The following is a 21,979-nucleotide window of genomic DNA, read 5'->3' on the forward strand; positions in this document are numbered from 1 at the left end:
TCAAAAGGTAAATCTAGATTTGTTATTATCATTTGATCCTGAAAATCATTATTTAAAAAAGGGACATAAAGCTAAACAACTAATTAATCCTCCGTATGATCTACTTGAATAACTAATTAAAGAATGTTGAGGATATACCAGAAGATATACATTAACAAAACCCGTTTAAAACTGGCAAAATAAGTTGTCAAACCGACTGCGTTCAACTCGAACCGATTATGACCTGAACCGATTACAACTCGATCCGATTAGGACCTGATATGTTTTGACCAAAAACCCGCTTTAAACTGATCAACCCCGTTTTTAAACTGATCGAATTTAACCCGAACCGATTATCACCTGAACCAATTATAACCCGACCCGATTAGAATCCAACCCGAAAAGAAATTGTGATAAAAATAAACCAAACCAAACCGCCCCGAACTTATTTAAAAACGACCCGAACTGACCCGATAATAATTCAATTCCAACCCGTTAAAAACCAGCCCTTTACAAACCGTGAACCGAACCGAAAACCCAATTGACACCCCTATGAGCTACTGATTGTCTATCCTTGTCTCCTCAATTAATTTTTAGGTGGAGAAGGAGTTCGGTTGCGGTGGTTAGCTAGGCTAGGCAGTGTTTAGCCGCGAGATTGAAGTGTGGTTGATGAAGTCTTTAGGGAGGAGAGAGGAAGGGATGTGAAAGGTGACGAGGAATCGAGAATAGAGAAATGGATTGTGATGGGGGAGGACGGAAGGTGACGATGGTAGGAGAGACAAAGGTGGTAGTGGCCTAGTGGGGGGATCGGCGACAGACCGACAGTAGAAGGAGATGAAAGAAAGGAGTAAAAAAAATACATTTTATAAAATAATAAGTAAAAAAAAAAAAATTAAGCCGAACCAATAAAATTGCAACACGTGTCACAATAATTTGTTCAACCTGTTTCCAACCGGTCAAGACTCATGTTAAAAACATACTCTATAAAAGTAAAACTTATTCTTAGTTAATTAACAATTTGACTTATTTAGGGCCTGTTCACATTTACTTAATTTCAGTTCAGTTTAGTTCAGTTCAGCTCCAATCAGTTCAGTTCAGTTCCAATCAGTTCAGTTCAGTTCAGCTCAATTCAGTAAATATGAACATGCCCTAAAGCTATCAAGTAAAGGTTAGCTTATTTTGAGTATTTGATATATACTCACTTTTTTTTTTTTTTTTAATTAAAACTTATTCTATAAAAGTAAAACTTATTCTTAGTTATTTAAAAGTTTTATTTTACAAAAAAAAAAAAAAAAAAAAAAAAGTTTTTTACCAGGCCACTACATGTATTAAAAAAAACTAGTAAACCCAATGGAGTTTTAACTTTTTCGATTTGCGTAAAATATGCAAAATGAGGCATTTTCGATCATTTTTTTTGTCAATTATGACCTCAAATTGGATCTAAAGGATTAAAATGTCCCCCTAAACCTATAAAGAACATGTTTCGCACACTAAAAATGACAAAAAATTTTACAACGTATATTTTAGGAAAAAAAAATATATGAGATGACATTTTAACTTAGGCCTTGTTCTCTTCGCCTTAAAAAAAATAATATTAAGTAAAAATAATTTCATTTCAGTAAAATAAGTTCAGTTTAGTAAAATTAAGTTTAGTTCAATAAAAATAATTTTAGTTCAATAAATATAAGTTTAATTCAGTAAAATTCAGTTTTCTTAAAGAAGAATTATAATAGAAAATCAGTAAAAATAATTTCATTTCAGCAAAAATAATTTCAGTTCACTAAAATTAATTTAAGTTCAATAAAAATAATTTAAGTTCACTTATAAATCTGCATATTGTCAAAATAGACCTTTTAAAATCACTTTTTCTAAGAGAACCTTTTAAAAAATTTCTAATAATAAATTAACACTTTGCTTAGAACAGAATAACGAATAAAAGAATTTTAATAGATGAAGAGAAATAGTATCATATCCAATCACTTTAATTCATTACAATTCACTTTATTCAATTCATATAAATTTCATTCAAAAGAAACAACCGTTTAAAAAATTTCTGGCAACTACACACATAAAATATAAAGTAACAATTTGTTTAAAACGGAGTAAGAAATGAGTATGAGATATATATCCACTCCAATGGTCTAATCCAGTTTAATTCATTACAAATTTACAATTCCACCTTATTTAATTCAATCAATTTCATATTAATTTCATTCAAAACAATACAAGTAGTAATTTGCACTATTAGACTGCTAAAATGCTTAAGAAGAAAGAAAAGTCAAAATAAAGAGTAAAAGTTGAGATTAAAAGACAACATTAGTCAACAAAAGTTGCCTACGCCATTCTCAACTAACCAACTATCATCACCTGATTCTCATCGCACTCAAAGATCTCCTTCATTTTTGTGCTACTTTTTTCACAGAAAAAGAATGTTAATGTTTCGACCCTTTTTTCTATTTCTTCTAGTTATTCATACCCTCTCATTTCAACTTGCTAACTCGCACAACAAATCTGGCGAGTGGAGTTGCGAGTCATCTGACTCGGGCACCCAACTAGTCGCTGAGTATCGACCCGGTGTTGTCACTATTGATGGGCACCCTGATGAATGGAAGGACATTGGTGGGTTTGATTTCCCTCTATTGCTTGCTCTTGACCCACATGAAGATGATGCTTATAAGGGTGGTAAAATGACTGTTAAGGTATATCTTGATTTGGAAATTTTTTGTAATTTTGTAATTTGTTTTGGGGTTTTTGATTGGAGTATGATTGTTTTTGCATTGTGGGTTGATTTTGGTTTCTGGGGTTTTGAATGATTTGGGTTTTTGTTGTCAATTTAGGATTTTAATGCTGCTTAGAGTTATGAAAATTGCCAAGAATTAAGAAATTGGGAATTTAATTTGAGCTTTGATGATTTGTATATTGTGGGTTGTTGTTGTCATTCAATCAATCAATCAATCAAAGCCTTAATCCCAAAAGTGGGGTCGGCTAACATGAACCAAATTTGATTATTCCGTGTAGTCATCAACATAAATCTTTCTCCTCCATCCCTTACGATCCAAAACTTCATCCTCACGTAAATCCATGCACTTCATATCCTTCCTCACTCCTTCCAACCAAGTCATCTTTGGTCTCCCTCTTCCTCGTTTAATCCCTCCATGGTCCCACTCTTCCACTCTTCGCACCGGTGCACCCTCGGGTCTCCGTCTTACATGTCCAAACCAACGCAGACGATTTTCCCTTAATTTATCTACAATGCCCGCCACACCTACTTTCTTGCGAATAACCTCATTTCTGATTCTATCTCTTAAAGTGTTTCCACACATCCACCTTAACATGCGCATTTCCGTAACCTCCATCTTTTTAATATGCTCTTTCTTAGAAGCCCAACATTCTGTACCATAGAGCAACACTGGTCTTATGGCAGTCCTGTAGAATTTTCCCTTCAACTTTAAGGGAATGCTGCGGTCGCATAACACTCCCGTGGCCGCTCTCCATTTAAGCCACCCTGACTTAATCCTGTGGGTCACGTCTTGATCAATGTCACCATTCTTCTGGATGATCGACCCTAGGTACTTAAAACATTCACTCATGGTCAAATCCTTTCCATCCAAACTCACCACTTCATTGCTTGTCCCCCTCTGAGTGCCAAAACGACAAACCAAATATTCAGTCTTACTCCGACTTAGCTTAAACCCTCTAGACCTCTGGGTTGTTGTTGTCATTGAGTCTTGAAAATTTTGGTATGTTTTTCCTGGGTATTTGATTTGAAGTTTGACGGTATATGAATTCTGGGTTCTTGGGTTTGTTTCATACAAAGTAATATTGATTTGAATTGTATTTTGAGTTGAATTTCGATTTTCGAGCTGTGTTGTTCGAGTTTTGAGTGATGGTAGTGATCTATCTCTGATTTATATTTTGCAGGCACTACATGATGGCAAAGATGTGTTGTTTTTGTTGCAAGTTGATGGAGAATATACTTACTCCCAAGGGTAAACTATTCATTATTATGTTCTAATTGTCATTTCTAGAGTAAGGGTGTATTATATTATTCAACTGATTATCACTTACTAGTAAATGACTTTATTAGAACATATTTTAGCTGTTGAATGAACTTGGGTAACCTTATAAATTCTTATGAGAACTTATCTTTCCTGAACTACTATTTGCTGAAATAAGTGAAACTAGGTAAATTGAATAGGGCTTAAGTTCTATTTTTTTTAATGGAGTGCATTAGCATAAGACTTGCACCATTTTAGATGCGCTTTATTTCATGGGAACGATTTGATTTGGAGATGCTGGTAAATAGGAATTTTGATATATGTGGTAGGTTTTTCCCACACGGCCACACCCTGAGCTTAGTTACTTAAGAAATATGTTCAATATATTTTAAACTTGAAATTGCTTCTTTAGTTCCTTGGAAAAGGCTTGGAATTTGGTCGTTTCACTCACTTGTATAATTTGTACATGTTAAATTTCGAAACATTATGAAATGGGCCTGGGCAACCCGAACAAGGAGGAGGAGAGTTTGGGCCACAAACAAGGCTTTGGAGCTTCCATACTAAAACCAATTGACAATAGTAGGAGTTACTCCTCTACTTTATAAAGTGGAACCACCTCTCCTCTTTTTCCAATGTGGGACACTCATAAGTGGGCTACAATGGGATTTAACACTACAGCCATTTGATATCTAGATGCATAGTATTGGACAATGATAGAGGCTAGTCTTGTTTGATGTTGGTGCTTAATAATATCTCCTAAAATGTTACATTACTAATTTCAGGGTTTTGTTTTGTTATAATCTTGATGGTAGGAAGTGTGTTCTTAATTTTTAATTATTTCAGGAAGTCTACTGGTTTTTTGTCCTTTAAACTAATCTTGACCTGTTAAGTCAGCATAAATTTAGTGATGTTCGCTGTCTGATTGAAATGAATTGTAAAGCAAAAACTGTATAGTGGGTTAAAGTTCAATTGTTAGTTTTTCAGTTATTGACTTTTATTAACCTGTTTGTTGACTGCTTACTTACGTTAATGCAGCAATAATAACAAATGTCCATCTGTTGCCCTCATGTTTCAGATTGGTGAGAATGCTACCTATCATAATGTGAGGATCTCTATTGACTTGCTGTTTTCCATTTTTTTTTTTTTTTTTCCTTTTAACATGTTAGTGTAACCACCAAATATGTCTTTGTATATCAGATGGGTGGTTGCAAAGAGTCTCCTGATTCCTGTACCAATAAGACTTGCCGCGGCTATGAAGTTGACCTTATGCACTTCTCAATAGGAACTGCTATTCCCGGACGTTTATATGGTGGAAACTTGGTTGATGTTGGAACTGGCGGTGACAGGTGTAGTATTTATATTTGTGTTCATTGTGAGTAACTAAGCTATTTGATGGACCTCATAATGAACCTTTTAAAATTTCTCTTGTGTAGATTTGGTCATTTGGTTGATGTTTATTCCTGGAACCCACACTGTCGATACCTTGATGGACTTGGGCCTTCAGGTTGGATATTCAACTTAATAAATTCTCTGCATTTGAGATATGACTATGCAAGATGCTTTCTTTTTTTTATTTTTTTTTATTTTTTATAATGGTACGGACTTGTTGTCTTGTGGAATGTGGATTCTCTTCTGAGGTTCTGTGTGAAAATTTCTTAGTTTATGTTTTGTCAGTGATCAGTTATGGGTTTTTTTTTTCTTCTTCCGATCATATTTATAGGAAGCTTGTGCAAAACTTGAAAAGCTGAAAATTATCTTTTACTGACAAAGGGGGTGAGGGGGGGGGGGGGGGGGGGGGTAGAGGAAAGGAATTATGTTGAATCCCTTAGCAACTCCTAGGTGCTGTATTTGGTTGAATAGCCCTTTTTGCCTTTTTGGTTACTGAAAAGATAGGAGACAGAATTCCTTCATTCTATCACATGCTCCTAGATTTAAATTCTTCAGCTGGGTGATAATGTTTTTCATGCTTGCCTTTTTTCTTTTTTACTAAAATTATTATTCCACATAAAAGTCATGTTGAGTGCATTTTATTGAAGATGTTCATTGACTTGCGTCTACCTGCTATATAGTCTCTATTTACGTTCCAATTCCCATGGCCTCTGCTTCTCTGTGATCTCCATCTGTTCCACTTTAATAGCGTTTCTTGAACATGTTTTTCAATGCTGACATCTCTTCAGGAACTAATAACACTGCTCAGAATGACTGGAAAGGAGCTTGGTGGCACAGCAGCCTCAATGTTCACTCAGGTTTCATTCTATCTTTCAGTTATCTTCTCAGAAATTTCAAGTAATTTAAATTAAATTTATTTGCTCATTAGATAATTTTTAATATAAGTTTGAACTTTTGCGTATGATGATGTTGTAACCATTACTTGATCTTGCATTGATAGGGTTTGTGGATGAAGACAGTCCATATGCATCAAATGGAAAGAAAGGAACTTATTACTTTGAATTTTCAAGGCCTTTGAGGACCATGGATCGGTTTCAACAGGTATTTTATCATTCTTTTTATAGCTGGCTATTTTTAGTACAGACCATAACTGAAGTATTTTAAACCACAAGGAACTTCTTTTGTAGTACAGACCATAACTGAAGTATTCCAAACCACAAGGTTACTTTTAGTTGGCTATTTTTTGCTCTGTTGCTCATGCCTGTTGAATTGGTTTGAATTCTCTGATCCTTATATAACGTAACTGCTGTAACATGTATGAATATTCGAGGCTTAATAATTTGGCTTTGGATTATTATTGATAATGTTGATGCGCGCATTGCCGCATTAGAGTGTCGATCATTTGCTTCAGATCAAGGGGTAGTTGGAAACAACCTCTTTTTTAGTATACTTATGCCAATATGCAATCAACTCCCCTATCCTGTCATGATGGAACCTTTATTGAGGCTAATGTATGTTGATGTTGTGGCTATGGAGCTTAGTTTGAGTACTAATGCTGTTATGCCTCTTGTAGCAAACATTTATTGTGTTTCCCACCGTGTGTTATAATTTCTTCATCCCATTTGTGCTACATAATTGCTAGGACTGCTAGCATCTTTGCAGCCATTTGATCCTTTTCTACTATTTCTACTAAAGTTATGTGAATTTAGGGTCCAATTAAACTGATGAGAATTGGTAATTTTGCTTAAAAGTGGCAACAAGCCAACAGGTGAAATTAAATGTCCCTCAAAACTTAACGAAAAATTCCTCCTGTGATGGCAGGATGCTCAATTTAAGATTGGTGATACGAGCAAGTTCTCAGCAGCTTTTTGGTACCCAGAGGACGGCAAACCATGGCATGGCTCAGGACATTACACGATAAGCTGTGATTGGCTACCATTGGATTTTATATCTGGAGGATCTACACTTACTGGAACCAGGACTGCAACACAAAGCTCCTGGGATGCAGCTGTTGCCTTCTCTCTCCTATTCTCAGTGGTTGCTTTCTGTTTGTCTGTTTATGTGGTAAATCGAGTCTCCATGCGGAGAGATGCACCCTATACAGAGATGACCCGTCTTTAGGTTAATTGGCAACTTGTATGTTGTAATATAATAATTTTGACCTTTCACTATTTGTTTGTCACACTTGATTTCCATTCTTTGTTATATTCAAAGGTCTCTGCTATAGTCAATGATTCAGGTTACCACTATATTCTAACGGTATGGAATGTAGGAGTGTTTTTTGGCATCATTTATTTCTGACTGCAGATTACAGCACCGAGAAGTAACCATCTTATCGGAAATAAGCTCTGTAGCAGATCCCAGCTCTGTATATATTCATTGTTTGGTACGTTTCATTCGTGTGAGCCTTCGAATTTTAAACTAGATATAATTAAATCAAGGATTATGAGGAATTGGGGTTGTTTGGTAGACAAAAGATGAAAATCATGCTACTTAGTAGGGTAGGTTGCTTAATGCGCACTGCTTAATACCATAGGTTAACGACATTACCAAAATCAGCATACATTGTATCATGTGTCTCCATGTATATTTTCAAGATGAGAGATGAGAAATAAGAATACTTTCAAATGCTGAATGTATTATATGTTTCTTTACGACATTTCCGAATATATAAATATGTACACCCTACTACCACACATACTTCCGAAATGAAAGAAACAACGAATTAGAAATACTGAGTTTTTACATGAAACAGGGAATATCTCATTGAATTGAGCACATCCCTGAATCATTAGAGTAGGGAGGATACTCTACAGCAACCAACTCGCAGTGTTTGCACCAAGATCTGTTGCAGGGTACTGAGCACGGATATGCAGGGTAGTTCCACCCTTCTTTCTGCTGTTGATCACCGGATGATGATCGACATGAGCTGCAGTAGCAGTATGGCCCACATCTTTGCGGTTTTGGCGGGCCTACATTCATGATTTCTGGGCTCTGTCCAATCTTCTTGAGTGCCTTGAAAAGTGGCACTGGCTCAACCTCCCCTACAACTGTAAGTGTACCTTTACTGACATCCATTTCCAGTTTTTCTACGCCTGTTATAAACATATACAGATTTTGATATCAGATTGTATTTAAAGTTTTAAGCTTCAAATGTCACAACATAGTATTTGTTTGTTTTTTACCTTCAACTTTGGCCACTGCTTTAAGTATCTCTTTCCGGCTTTTCTTGCTGCCGTTGTCCACTTTCAGAACAGTTTTCTGCATCAGTAAGTCGGAAAAGACTTAAATCATTAGAAGGAAAATAACTTTAGTAAGAAAAACATTATTGCAAGACTTTCAATGTATATGTAAATACTAAATACAGTATGTAATACCTTTTTGGCCATTTCTCCCTGTTAAGAACCAGGCAGAAATCAACCCTAATCTTTTTGGTGCCTTGTGAATCCGGAGAAGAGCATGAACTTAGCTGTGGAATTGATACATGGTCTTTCTTTTAGGTCAATTTATATAAATTCTTGGTGACTTCTTCAAGAAGGTTAATGAATTATTAAAGAGAAAAGTAGATGAATGGCTTCATTTCTTTTTGTTCCTGAGTATAAACTAATACACGGTATGTGATCATTATATAATGTAGGCAGTCTCAAAGAATATACAATGTCTAATTTCTTGCGTAAGCTAAATCTACCTAGAGTTATAATATGATAGAATTATACCAAGTGGAGTGTTAATTAATAGCTTCTTTGAATGGTTCTAATGTGTATAGTAAAGAATGAAGTTGCCTGAAAGGGATACATAAAACAATCATAAAATGATAAAAGATCATTCCTACTTCTTTCCTTTTCTCTCTTTAGAAAAATAAATATAATGCATCCGAAAGGAACTCGAAGTTTACAATTATTTTGGAGGAAAACAATGGGTTGAATTTACAATTCTGTAAATTGATGTAAAGAAAGGCTTAGAGCTGACTATAAGGCAATATGTGACATTGGAAATTTCGACAAGTTCTTCGTGTTTGCGTGAAAATATTTTCTAAATATATGGAAAGCTACTCACCAACCTTACTATCAGATGTTTCCGTCATCAAATGAAGACATATGTGACAATTAGAATATTCTTCTTATAGTTTTCTTTCTTTATTCAGGGCATGAATGTACTAATTTTCAAAGATGTTGCTTTTAAGTTGTTACAAATTTGCTGTTATTCAGTCTCTGACAGTTACAAAGAAAGTTGACAGTTGGAACCTGTGTTCGTTACTCGGTTGAGCCTCCCTTGACCCATCTTAAAAACAGAATGTAGTCTGTGTGACTTCTCATTATGCTCAGAAAAAAGTAATACGAAGTACAAAATATCAATGATATAAGAAAACAGAAGTCTCTAAAAGGCCTAGTTGAGTTTATTCAACTACAATCTTAAGACAGGTCTCAATAAGTTGCTCGAGGAAGGAAGCACACCAGCTACCGGTAGGCTTGAAAAGAGAAAGCTGTCATTGATGTCTTGATATGAATAGCAGCTGTTTCGGTGTCTGAGGATGGAAAACTTTGAAGTAGTCGATAAGCCAAAAGTAATTGAAGTTCTGTTGAACATGGACTAATATCACTTGGCTTATCAAAACCGTTCTGTCAACAGAAAGTAAGCTCAGGTATTCAGATTCAGGTTCTCTGGCTATGTAAGGGTCAGAGATAGGGCTTCTGATATGATCATAGGTTTTAAGCATAAGCTGCAGCAATGGGAGTCCGATATAGTAAATTTTTCGGAGAGACTTGGCCTGATGCTTCCAATGCGAGCTTTCAAGAATGTGGGCTGAGAGGGGCAGGTTACGAGAACAGATTCCAAATACTGTCAGCAAACCAACTAGCAGGCCTTGGGCAACCTCCATAATGTGTTTTCCTTCCCTTAGTGGAGACAGCAAGACGAATGCAAGAAAAACTAAATATACAAAAATAAATCGCCGGATTAAGGTGAGAAAGTAGCGCCAATCACCAAAGGTAAGCGATGTGTTGGAAGGTTCCTCTTCATTTAGCCTCTTTCTGGATTTAGTAACATTGCAAAAAAGCCTTGTGGTGAGAAAAAGAGCTGTTAATGCAAGAAGCTTTTCCGCATAGTCTAGCCCTTTTAACACTGGTTGATATGCAAGAAGATCATATGGATGATAGGAGACGGCTTCCTTTGAGGGCAATAGAATCTCTTTACCAACGATTAGCAGAATACAATAGCTAAAAATTCGCAAGGCAAACAAGTAAGGAGATACAGAAGAAGCAAGACCTGTATTTTGGTCCATGTAAATCTGTTGACTCCATATTATGCCAATCTCCACTAAAAGGACTGTAACCTGAAGTACTCCTTCAAATATCTTCCGGAATGCCACATCTCCTTCATGACTGTCCTGTTTAAATATGTCATATGCAATTGTTTTGCTATTGATTTTCATTGGAAGGAAGTAGAGGGGATCATCAGCATTTCTTTGGCTTTGTACATTAATTTCAATTGTTGGATCCCTCAACCATCGAAGATTATTTGGTGGGTACTGAACTGTTGTTTCCATCAAGCAGTCTAAACCCTGCTCAACATGAACACCTGTGTTAGCCTGCCCACACCCAATCAAATACATCATCCCAGTATGAGGATCATAGAGCCCTTCTGCGAACATAGTAGTGGTAGATCTTCGTCTTGTGCTTGAAGATGCAGGGGGATTTTCAAAAACTGTCAGCTGCACTGAAACATTCATGAGACCATCATTATTGAATAATGTTTTAGCATCTGCCAGAATCCTTCCATGGTTAACTTTATACAGGAAGTCATATCGTGCAATATATGAACCTACAGATAGCACTTCCAGCTTGATTGATACACCAGATACAAAAGCAACTTCTGTATCAATGTATAATTCATCTGTGAGATCGTAGATTTGAGAGAGAGCGAAGAAGCCTCCTGCTTCTTGAATTGTTGGATACCTTAAAACAGACTGCTGAGAAAAACGAGTGATGCTGAATGACTGGCTTCTCTTCCGAAACTCATCAGCCTGCTTCATTATTGAGTAATTGTATGACAAATAAGAGCCAGCATACCAGCCATATCTAAATTCCAGATGGCTGGGTTCCGGAATAAAATTTAAATGCAAAGGTGAGAATAAACCTTCTATGCTTCCATACACAATACTTCTCTGCCTAATGGTTAGTGCTCGAGGAAAATACATAGAAACTTTAGCTTCCATTCCTTTTGGAACCGATCCAACCATACAAAGCCTTCCTGTGGAGGCATCCCATGTGCCCTCAGCTGATAGTGTCATGCCTGAAAAACCAGTCCTAGATGATGCTGTCTCACGGTTTACTTGTGTTGGAACCAATCTGAATACTGCTGACACCTTTGCATTACTTGTTTTTCCATCAGAACTCGCGTTCTTGCACTTGACATTCCGTATCATAAGCTTTACATTTTTATAATTCTTGTCAACAAACTCAACCTCTTTCCCTAGCACAAAGGGGCCTAGTTTCCCATTGTCAGAGGAGCTATAGTTTGTGTAATGATCAGGCAAGATCTTGAAAACCTCGTTCGACATTTCCCTGAATATTCTACAGAACTTCGAGCCACTGAAATTGTTTGTATCCATAAGCTCCTCCTGATGAGCATGCGCATTACAAGAACTTGATTGGCTTGGACTGAACTGATACTCTGAGAACCAACCCACCTGGGAAGATATGAGGACCTTATCGAAAAATTTAAGACTCGATCTTTTGTGCATACTTATCATCTCTCCCTGAATGCCCCGTGCAGTCAAATTAGATATCTTCGGGTACTTAAGAACAAGCACCAACTGATCATCTTGCACAAGGTCAGGGCAACAATTTTCATGTCCCCAGTTCCAATACGCGTTCTGCCAGTCCATGAGTCATCTTCGAGTAGGCAATATTGTATTCCCCAACATACACAGCAATCTCTCCCCTGCATTCTCATTTGTTTCAACATACACACCCTCAAAGACTATTGTCAGAACAGACATACCGGGATTCATAGAGAACATTGTTCTGTGATCAGCATTAAAAGACTTACTCCTTGTTATTCCTATAGACATAACTCCACCTAAACCAACTCCATTTTGCACATCATCCAGTGACTTTACATCCTTGACCTCGAAATTTATCAGACTTAAGGAGGCTGAGCCTGTACCAGGGGGCAAATCAGTTGTATCAAAAGGCATTAGAGGGTATAATCCATTGTTCTCTTGATCCCAATCACCATTATAGAAAGAAAGTTCATTGATGATACTTTCAACCTTAGCATCATTCAGTATCAGTTTAGATCCTGAAGACAGAATACTACTGCAGTGCCTTTCGATTTCAGGAAACCGCTTGTATACAAAGACTAAAGGCGGATCATCAGCATAGTCTGTATAGTAATCCTCAGAGGCAAATGCAAAATTGAACAAATGACAGAAAAGTAGAATGTTCCAAAGTCCAAAAACCACATACTGTATCTTCATTTATATATCTATTCACAGCCTTGTTTCACCCAATATCCCCCTTAGAAAAAAGTTGATATGTTGAAACGAGCAACTAAACGAATCAAACAATATCCCACATGCACGAGTAAGTTTTTTTCAATAAGTAATAAGTCACAAAAATGAAATGGGAATATAATCAAGGGAAAAAAAATTAAGCAGGACTATAAAGTGAAAAAGAATAAATGTATTTTCCGATATTTCATTCTCTAACAAAAATGAAATAAAGTGAGTGACTGACCTTTTGTTGGGAGTTTTTAGTGAGTTTATATTGTCTTGTATATGCAGAGGTTTAGAAAATGACTCAAAACTTTTGATTTTTGAAAGAAAACAAGTGAGTTTGTGCTTCAACTTCCATGTTTTAGTTTCCGAATTCCCAAGTTGGCTACTTGCTAGCTGGTATACCGTTGACTTGTGAATTATGATTGAAATCAAGCCAAACCATCACATGCAGGCTTTATTTTATTTGCACTAGATAGTGAACACTGAACAAGATCCTAATTATGATTGTATCTAATAATTTACTACATCCGTTCTCAATGCATGATTCAATTGACTTTTACATTTATCAACGTAGAATTTTTCACCATTAATGACTTCGATTATACTCCGTGTATTACAGTTGTAAACAGATTAACTTAAGACAATTATAATGATGACATATTTCATATTTGCTTGCATAATAGTTTTGCTTGCATAATAGTAAGACAATCATGTCAAGTTAGTGTTTAAATAGTGCAAACTTTCAAAAATTCAAAATGATGCACATATTTGACAGACTGAGGAAGTAATACTCTTGTAGATCTGATCATCATAACCTTCATACTTGGTTTAAGCAGCCATTTTTTGAGCTTGTGTCCATGCCTGAGTAACATATATTATCTCCATTGACTTTTAGTTGTAACTTTGGAATATTTTATATCTCACAAAAGTCACAATTAATACCTCAAAGTTGCAACTAAAAGTTAACGGATGTAGTAGTCTAATTTCATGCAGTGTGATCTTCAGATATCCACCTCAAGATTAGTTAAAGTAAGGTCGATAAAAAATAAACCAATATCAGTTTGTGATACTCCCTCCGTCCCAAATTACTTGCAACGTTTTGACTTTTTGCACTATTCACACATCTCACTCTGACCATCTTTTTTAGCTTTTATATAAAAGCCAATGTAATCATGTAATATGTTGTTGGGTCTTTTTTAATGTATAGTTTCTTAATATAAACTTTTATATCTTATATAATTATATAATAAAAGATATTAACGGTCAAACATGTGCATCGACAAGCGTGTCAGTCAAAATGTTGCAAGTAAACAGGGACAGAGGGAGTATTCTATTTGATAAGATATTCATATACGGAGTAGATAGTAGTGTATAATACTATAATCACGTCAAATTGCAATGTCAGTCATATGTAATTGCAATGTGAGGATTGAGGAAGAACTAGTCAAAAGTCTCAAAACTGATATACAGATCTGATCTATCTCCATTATTAGATGATTTAATCAACTTGGTTTATATTCCATTTCTTTTATCTTAATTTCATGGTTCAAAAGTTCGAGTTAAACCGGCCTCAAACAATAAACTTTGATAGTGGCTACGTTACTCCTCGTCTAGGAATTTTAGCAAGGTCAAAATCATAAGGGATAGTATTTGTGCAAGAGCTTTAGAGTCGTTCTCATTTCAATTCTTATTTTAATTTTCTTCTCTTATAAAATATTTAGTTCAGTTTAGTTCAATTCTATCAATCAAAACAGGCCCTTATCAAGACATAATTCGCCCAAGAAAATTCACAATTATCAAAATAGAGACCACCATAAATGAACATAACTTGTCCAAGACAACAATTTGTTCATTCTAATTTACAACAAAATGAATAGTTACATCATTTTAGATGCAATTAGTTTAACTCGTAGCTATTTTAGGCTCTCATTACATCATTTTCCTAAATTTTCTTCATGGATCAGAAATTTGGCTTGAATTTTCAAAAGAGAATAAGATTAGCACATTTGATCATCAGGGAAAATAATCGTCAAATCCATCTCATAAACTTTTCCAGAAATTCATAACATAAAATTGTTGAAAATAATAAAAAAAATGTAGGGAAGATGATTGTTGAAAAGAATCAACAAAAGAATGAAACACAACTGCCCATCCTCCCCTAAATATTGCAGGAAAATCTTCGACTAATTAGTGCATAAAATGCACTATGTCAATACATTCAATTCCTGCTAAACTAATGGACATATTTCCGTAAAATTTGTTATATACACCGGGTGTCCTGATTAAAGCCTTAAATGTCGAACTTTACTCGATATTATCTTAATTGAATTTTGTTAAGATTATTGTATGAGTGATTTCAAATGCATAATTTATGTTCAATTTTTATGGATATTTTACTGTTCTTTTTACTAGTACATTTAGTTTTGCACAAGAATTCTCAATTTAACCATAATCAAATCCTTTAAATTCATAATAACTATTTAAAAAAGATGGATCAGAATTCTGGCTTGAATTCTCAAAAGAGAATTAAATTAGCACAGTTTAATCAGCTTCGATCATCTGGGGAAATAATCATCACACCCCATCCTTCATTCATTGTAATAAACCAATTAAAACAACAAATTAATTCAACAAATTATACCCAGAATAACAAAAATTATTCATTTAAATTAAATTAAAAATATAGGGAAGACGATTGTTGAAAAGAATCAACAAAAGGATGAAACACAACTGCCCATCCTCCCCTGAAATTAGATATTGCAGGAAAATCTTTCGACTAATTAATGCATATAATGCACTACGTCGATACACACAATTCCTGCTAATTTTTTAGCCTAATTGAGAAAACCATAAAATTTATTGAAAAAATTAGGAGAGAGTAAAAGAAGAATTGAAAACGGCGACTAAAATACAAGCTTAAGAACATTGAGAACGATTTTGAGTATTTAAAGAAGATGGGAAAATATTAGGGTTTGTTATTGGGGCGATGGTTTTAATTTGATGGGCTACTGCATACAAGTTACTATTTTGGCCCATTATCATGGTTTCTTTGGGTTTGGTCTACCTCTTATCGTTTTTCTATTTTTGTTAACAAATTTCCTAAAAAAAAAAAAAAAAAAAAAAAAAAAATGTTGACAAATAAAGTTTGCAATGAAGATGTTGGTAGTATTTCTCGTAGAACTAATCATGGGTCAGGCCAGTTCGGGTCTAGACTAATAAGGTAGCTCATTTTGAGTCGAACCTTTATGAGGGACCAAGTTTGAGCTGAAAAATGGTTATAATTAAATCCGCTATCTCCCAAGTTAGGCCAAAAAATTAATTTTTTTAGGATCTTCAAATTTCAAACATTTTAAAAATTGAGCTTAGTTGGCCTGAACTCAATAAACTGAATTTCGTGCCCAGAGCCCAAATATTCAGCTCAAATCTGCCAATTTCCAAGGTTGGCTAAATCTATCACTTCTCCTGGTTGAAGTATTTTATACACGTTTGGGTGTGTCGTGCACCCAACTAAACCAAAATTAATTTTTGTTTTTCATTTGATGATTAAATGAAAAATAATCATCAAAATGAGAATAAAATACTCACGGGTGCACCTTACATCCAAGTGTATATAACAATCTCTCCTAGTTTCTTGCACTTTGGGCGGAGATGGAAAATTGAAAGGTGGTTATAGACTTATAGCAAGATGATTTGGTGTCTAGGTCATTTTTAAACTTTAATTGTTCATTTAATATGTTTGTAAGTTGTACTACTCTTATTGACAATCATTTTAGTAGATATGCGTTAGTGTTTTTGTAAGTGCTTTATTTTGATTAGCACATCCAATTCACTAATGAGGAACTTTGACCACTAAAATATTTTAATTATCAACCGAGCATATGCGCCAAGGTCAACATTTTATTTTCTTCCTTTTTACCAACAATACTTTCATGTCTCAAATTTTTTTTCATTTTGGCCATTATAAAACTACTTAATCATGAAAAATAAGTTAATTGATAACGTACTATTAAAATTTTTGTTTGTGGACAAAATTCACATTGTTGAACTACTCTAGATCTTTTACTCATTTACGTGATTATTTTTATCTATAATTGTTCCCTTTTGGTTAGACTACTTTCACAAAAAACCATTTTATACATCAATTTATATTACAATATAGATTATGCATTATAAATAAATTCACACACATAGCATACCGAAAAGGCTTACTAGAAGTACACTTTAAAAAAAATGTCATAAGATCATAAGACCACTTTATAGATGCATTGGACTAAGCTCTTAAGTAAAGAAAGAAACAGAAATAGGATCACATACTTGCAATGACTCATAAAATTAGTCTTATAATAACAAAACAGTCTTAGTGCCTATTCTCTCCAACTTATTTTCAGTTCAGTTCCTAATTTCCTCCTCTCATAAAATATTCAGTTCAGTTCAGTAAATCAGAACAAGTCCTTAGGCTTTGTTCACTTTACCTTAAAAAAACAATATTCAGTAAAAATAATTTAAGTTCAGCAAAACTAAATTCAATTCAGTAAAAATCAGTAACTTTAAAGAAAAAATATAATAGAGATCAGTAAAAATAATTTCAATTCCTCAAAAATAATTGAAGTTCACCAAAAATAATTTATGTTTAGTGAAAATAATTTCAATTCAACAAAAATAAAGTGAAGTGAACGGGGCCTTATACAAACATTTCTCCAACCAGAGGATTACAATCACAAATATCATGCAAATAATTACAAGAACACAAACATCATGGTGGGTTGCATGATTTGATTTCTTTGGCTGTTTAATTTTTGTTATGTTTTGTGTACAATTTTGGTGATAATGTTGTGTCATTTTGGCGATATTGTTGTCATGTTGTGTCATTTGTGTTTATGATTTGATTTATTTCCTAGTATGTTAATAATTTTGTTTATCTTTCTAAATATAGAATTTAATTACATGGAGAGAGACTTGTTGCCTTACTTAACAGGTCTCTTATTGATTATTAAGAGACTTGTTCAATTGATGAGGAGCCCATGGCTCTTTATCAAATAAAATGTGAGCTAGATACCTCCTCTAAACAGGTCGTCTCTTGTGTTATTTATAACGGATCTCTTTGCCCTTTCTTGTAGTAGGATCATTCACACTTTTTATTCCAAGTATGATGTATCTTGCATAATTTTTTATATTACCTACACAATATTGACCTAATTATAAGAAAGAAACCTCCACCTTCGAGGTTGGAGTTAAATCTTTACTAGATTAGAGATACTTTAAGGATGGAGATTCTTTTATCCTTTTATTAAATCTTATTAATTGTTTGAAGTGGACTTTATCTTTTGCAATACTTTCACTTCTCGATCTTAAATCTAACTTGAGCAATTGAGCCTCATTTAACATGCTCTTCAAGCCTTGGACAAATTTAAACTAGGTGACAATATTATTTACTACATAATTTTATAAATTTTGACACGAACTAGGTGATAATTAGTTAGACCAATCATATATCTGTAAAAGTGTAAAATATATTACGTTTTCACCGTGCTATATTTTGTCCTCAAGCGTTACACTATTTACACGTGAAAAATGTTCAACCCCACAAATAATTGAAGGGCAAAGCTTAAATCACATTAATGAATAGGCTCACAGTAGTAAATTGCTAACATAACAAGGGTCATTTTTGCACCAAAATCCTTTATAAATAATAAGCAATGTACTCTTAACTCTTAAGTTCACATGAACAAAAAAACTCTTATCATAAAAAGCCATACAACATTATGAGCTTCTTAAGAGGGTTCTCTATGATATTCCTCCTAGGGGTTGTAGTGACCTCTCTCTTCTTTGATAATAATGTTTATGCTCATGAATATCCACACCCAATACATCTCCTCATGCCCCATTCTGGCTCGGCAGGCCACCAAATCGAGGGCCTAAATTGCTTGAGTTGGCGGCTGGCCGTGGAGACGAACAATCTCCAAGATTGGATGGTCTCCAAAGAATGTCAAGGTTATGTAGGACACTACATGATGGGTGCTCAATATCATAAAGATTGTTTGGCTGTTACTTCTGCAGCTTATGGCTATCTTAAAAGCCTACCTCTTAAAAATGGTCGTAACAATACTTGGGTATTTGACATTGATGAGACTTCCCTCTCTAATTTGCCTTACTATGCTAGGCCGGAAGTTGGATTTGGGTGAGTTCCTTACCTTTTATACCTTAATTCCTTGAAATTCATTTAAATTCTTTTAAATTTTAAGTAAGATGAGTTGCAGCTTCTTTTGATCATACCATCTTTAAAGTTAATTACCTGCCCTATGACTTTAAATCATTCACTTAGCTTATCTTAATTATGTACTCCTTATTGGTCGCATTATTCACATCACTTATTTTACACCAACATGATTTTAGACAAATTAATTCACTTTGTTTTTAAGCAAATAGTGGATTTATTTTAGTGGCCGAAAATGGGCCGTTTAATTTTTAAGAAGTGTGAGGATTTTTTTTTTTTTTCCTTCGAATTGAAAGTGCCAAATCTATTGGTTTAATTTCTTATTTCTTAAGCAGGTATGGAAAAAAATTAAAAAAATAATAATGGGTCATTTGTCATTTCCGCTTATGAAAATGAAAGTATATATTGGAATTAACTAAGAATAGTGGTCCCTTATTAGGCAAATTTCACAATGCATAAGCATAACAATCAAAATACTCCACGCTCGAGAGAGGCATGGGTTGGGACGTTGGGTGTAGTAGGACCATAACCCTAACCTTACCCAACAATCTGATGTAGACCTAGACTCATAAGGTTTGGATCTGCTATATTGGAGAAAGAGAAAAGATTATTCTATTTTATAAGGTAGAGAAATTACTACTCCTACTATCACTACCAATTGTGGATCAAACTCTCCCCGACTTCCCCTCTTTGTTTGGGTTGTCCAGATCCATTTCATATTATTTCAAAACTGAACCGGATCAAAACATGTTGGCCTCAAATCCAAAACCAATTAACTTTTAACATCTTGATCCCGAATAATCTTAAATCGAATAAGTCTCATATCTTTGAACCCAAACCCTAAAAATACGATGGACCAACACGATGGTCTAATACCTCATACTATAGTACTACATTATTTCTAATGTAATTGGATTAAATGCAAAATGTACAGGGTATACCCATACAATGCTACAGCATTCTACAATTGGCAAAAGGAAGCAACTGCACCAGCAATACCCGCAGTGCTAAGCTTCTACAAGAAATTAGTTCGGCTTGGTGTCAAAGTTGTTTTCCTTTCAGGAGCTCAAGCCGAGTTAAGAGAGCCCAAAGAGCGCAACATGAAGAACATTGGCTATCATACTTGGGATAAGATGATCTTAAAGTAAGTTAACATTGCAATTAGTATTTAATTTTAGTTAAAATCCAAATTGTAATCTTTGATCACTTTAAAAGGAACAACATTCTTATAAGAGTAATCATTTTTTGAAAAACAACTTTGAGCAAATCATTTTTAGAAGATTATTTATTTATTTAAACAGTAAATCTAAATTTTTTCAATTATATTTTCATTTAGAAGGATATTTTCCATTACGCATGAATTATAGAGTACGATTCAAACTGATACAACATATTCAGTTCCTAAAATCCTCCTCTCATAAAATATTCAGTTCAGTCCAGTTTAGTTTAGCTCATTTCAGTCAATCAGAACATGCCCCAATACATCAATTACTCTATAATATATTGCGTACTTATTTTCTCCAATAATTTATAAATACAAGATATTTATATAAAAACTTTCAAAAGTCATGGTCACAAATTTGAAATTTCTAGTGAAGTCACTTTAGAAGTGGCAAGTTGAATTGCATTACATATTAAGGAATTTTCTACTTAATTAATGTATTGAAGTAGATTTTTTTTTTTTTTTTAAACAAAAAATCCATATCACATTTTCCAAATATATCGATTTAATCTTGGTATGGAAATTGATTATGTTTATTTATTTTGGAATTGATGATACAAAAGGGGATTAAGTGAGTCACACATGAAAGCAGTGGAGTACAAATCAATGCATAGGACAAAGCTAGAAGAATTGGGATACACTATAATTGGCAACATGGGTGACCAATGGAGCGATCTATTAGGATCACACCCTGGCTTGAGGACCTTTAAGTTGCCTGATCCGATGTACTACATTGGCTAATATTACTTCTAATTTTATGTTCAAATAAATATGATGGTTGAAAAACGTTGTGATGTTACTATCTTAGCTATGATCTCACTGTCCATTCCAATAAATAAATATCTAAACTTCTTTGGGCATCTTTTTTAGCACTCCTTGTAATTAAGTTTATTGCCATTCTTTATATTGTTTGTTTTTGTTTTGGACTATTGCATTTTTTTTTTTATTTGTAAGATGTGTTTAATATTACAAATTACGGAGTAATTTTTTTTTTTGTAAAAAAAAAGGTAATGCGTGCAATAGAGTTGTATCACTTGTATGTAAGCATTAAATACACTTTTAAAATTGTATGAATTTAGGAAATCATGACAACACACATGCATAGATCAGTGTAATTAGAGATTGTTTAGTTCATCTAAGAGAAAGGGAATGACTTCAACAAAGAAAAAGGAGAAAATAGAATGTAACTCTAATCCCTTTGATTCACAATGTTGTTTGTTTTAAACAAGAAAAGAAATCAAAGTCACCACACAACCACCATAAACCCACCAATTCACTTCTTTATACCTCTTCCTCCGGCCACCTTGAACATCCCACCACATCCCCCAAAACCCCCAACCGCTCCCACCCTGAAACCCTAGTGGTGGGGGTTTAGAGGTGGGGGTGGTTTTTTAAGGGTTTTCGGGGGAGGGTTTTAAGAAGGTGAGGGTTGTTTGATGGAAAGGGAAGGGCAGCAGAGTAAGGGTGAGGGAGGGGCAACAAGGTGATGTAGTGGGGTGGTTTAGTGGTAGAGGTAGAGTAGAAGGGTGGTGGTATGTGTTGGTAGCTTAGGAAAGGGCCGGGAATGGAAAAACCTAGTGAGGGGTAGGGAATCAATTTAATTTGGAAAAGTTTGGGATAATATGGAGGATATAGGAAATGGGGAAAAAGGTTTAAGAAACAATATCAATGGATTG

The 21,979-nt window shown here is 34.5% G+C and overlaps 4 protein-coding genes, 3 non-coding genes and 1 pseudogene across 7 annotated transcripts; 2 read left to right on the forward strand and 6 right to left on the reverse strand.

The window, feature by feature from the left end:
• The first annotated feature begins 2,298 nt into the window (after nucleotides 1-2,298).
• LOC145620748 (uncharacterized) lies at nucleotides 2,299-7,617 on the forward strand. The gene is made up of 8 exons (XM_081675456.1): nucleotides 2,299-2,678; nucleotides 3,901-3,968; nucleotides 5,013-5,079; nucleotides 5,175-5,323; nucleotides 5,411-5,481; nucleotides 6,155-6,223; nucleotides 6,367-6,467; nucleotides 7,188-7,617. Exons 1-8 carry the CDS (start codon nucleotides 2,409-2,411, stop codon nucleotides 7,485-7,487), a joined length of 1,095 nt encoding a protein of 364 aa, XP_081531582.1. The 5' UTR covers nucleotides 2,299-2,408; the 3' UTR covers nucleotides 7,488-7,617.
• Nucleotides 7,618-8,129: 512 nt separating this feature from the next.
• LOC145619863 (heavy metal-associated isoprenylated plant protein 2-like) lies at nucleotides 8,130-8,755 on the reverse strand. Its single transcript, XM_081674553.1, has 3 exons — nucleotides 8,744-8,755; nucleotides 8,552-8,627; nucleotides 8,130-8,461 (listed from the first exon to the last, which is right to left on the reverse strand). Exons 1-3 carry the CDS (start codon nucleotides 8,753-8,755, stop codon nucleotides 8,130-8,132), a joined length of 420 nt encoding a protein of 139 aa, XP_081530679.1.
• A 1,097-nt stretch (nucleotides 8,756-9,852) lies between these two features.
• On the reverse strand, nucleotides 9,853-12,252 carry LOC145619864 (uncharacterized). The gene has a single exon (XM_081674554.1). The coding sequence runs from the start codon at nucleotides 12,250-12,252 to the stop codon at nucleotides 9,853-9,855; it is 2,400 nt and encodes a 799-aa protein (XP_081530680.1).
• A 2,570-nt stretch (nucleotides 12,253-14,822) lies between these two features.
• Nucleotides 14,823-14,906, reverse strand: LOC145621775 (small nucleolar RNA Z103; annotated as a pseudogene).
• Nucleotides 14,907-14,959: 53 nt separating this feature from the next.
• LOC145621792 (small nucleolar RNA snoR135) lies at nucleotides 14,960-15,099 on the reverse strand. Its single transcript, XR_014108589.1, has one exon. It is a non-coding gene; the product is annotated as a small nucleolar RNA snoR135 (small nucleolar RNA).
• A 257-nt stretch (nucleotides 15,100-15,356) lies between these two features.
• Nucleotides 15,357-15,452, reverse strand: LOC145621774 (small nucleolar RNA Z103). Its single transcript, XR_014108572.1, has one exon. It is a non-coding gene; the product is annotated as a small nucleolar RNA Z103 (small nucleolar RNA).
• A 93-nt stretch (nucleotides 15,453-15,545) lies between these two features.
• Nucleotides 15,546-15,692, reverse strand: LOC145621790 (small nucleolar RNA snoR135). The gene has a single exon (XR_014108587.1). It is a non-coding gene; the product is annotated as a small nucleolar RNA snoR135 (small nucleolar RNA).
• Nucleotides 15,693-18,578: 2,886 nt separating this feature from the next.
• LOC145620750 (acid phosphatase 1-like) lies at nucleotides 18,579-21,181 on the forward strand. The gene is made up of 3 exons (XM_081675458.1): nucleotides 18,579-19,045; nucleotides 20,016-20,225; nucleotides 20,867-21,181. The coding sequence occupies exons 1-3, from the start codon at nucleotides 18,630-18,632 to the stop codon at nucleotides 21,042-21,044; spliced, it is 804 nt and encodes a 267-aa protein (XP_081531584.1). The 5' UTR covers nucleotides 18,579-18,629; the 3' UTR covers nucleotides 21,045-21,181.
• The last annotated feature ends 798 nt before the right edge of the window (nucleotides 21,182-21,979 follow it).

This window comes from Chenopodium album, chromosome 27 (assembly GCF_948465745.1).
Source record: "Chenopodium album chromosome 27, dcCheAlbu1.1, whole genome shotgun sequence".
Taxonomy (NCBI): domain Eukaryota; kingdom Viridiplantae; phylum Streptophyta; class Magnoliopsida; order Caryophyllales; family Amaranthaceae; genus Chenopodium; species Chenopodium album.

Excerpts from the sequence above, each read along its gene's own strand:
- LOC145620748 (XM_081675456.1), top strand. The coding sequence starts at position 2,409 with ATGTTAATGTTTCGACCCTTTTTTCTATTTCTTCTAGTTATTCATACC. Across the intron at positions 5,324-5,410 it reads GTTGGAACTGGCGGTGACAG|ATTTGGTCATTTGGTTGATG; the intron begins GTGTAGTATTTA and ends TCTCTTGTGTAG. Across the intron at positions 6,468-7,187 it reads CCATGGATCGGTTTCAACAG|GATGCTCAATTTAAGATTGG; the intron begins GTATTTTATCAT and ends CTGTGATGGCAG.
- LOC145619863 (XM_081674553.1), bottom strand. Across the intron at positions 8,462-8,551 it reads AGCAGTGGCCAAAGTTGAAG|GCGTAGAAAAACTGGAAATG; the intron begins GTAAAAAACAAA and ends TGTTTATAACAG.
- LOC145619864 (XM_081674554.1), bottom strand. The coding sequence starts at position 12,252 with ATGGACTGGCAGAACGCGTATTGGAACTGGGGACATGAAAATTGTTGC.
- LOC145620750 (XM_081675458.1), top strand. The coding sequence starts at position 18,630 with ATGAGCTTCTTAAGAGGGTTCTCTATGATATTCCTCCTAGGGGTTGTA. Across the intron at positions 19,046-20,015 it reads AGGCCGGAAGTTGGATTTGG|GGTATACCCATACAATGCTA; the intron begins GTGAGTTCCTTA and ends CAAAATGTACAG. Across the intron at positions 20,226-20,866 it reads TGGGATAAGATGATCTTAAA|GGGATTAAGTGAGTCACACA; the intron begins GTAAGTTAACAT and ends ATGATACAAAAG.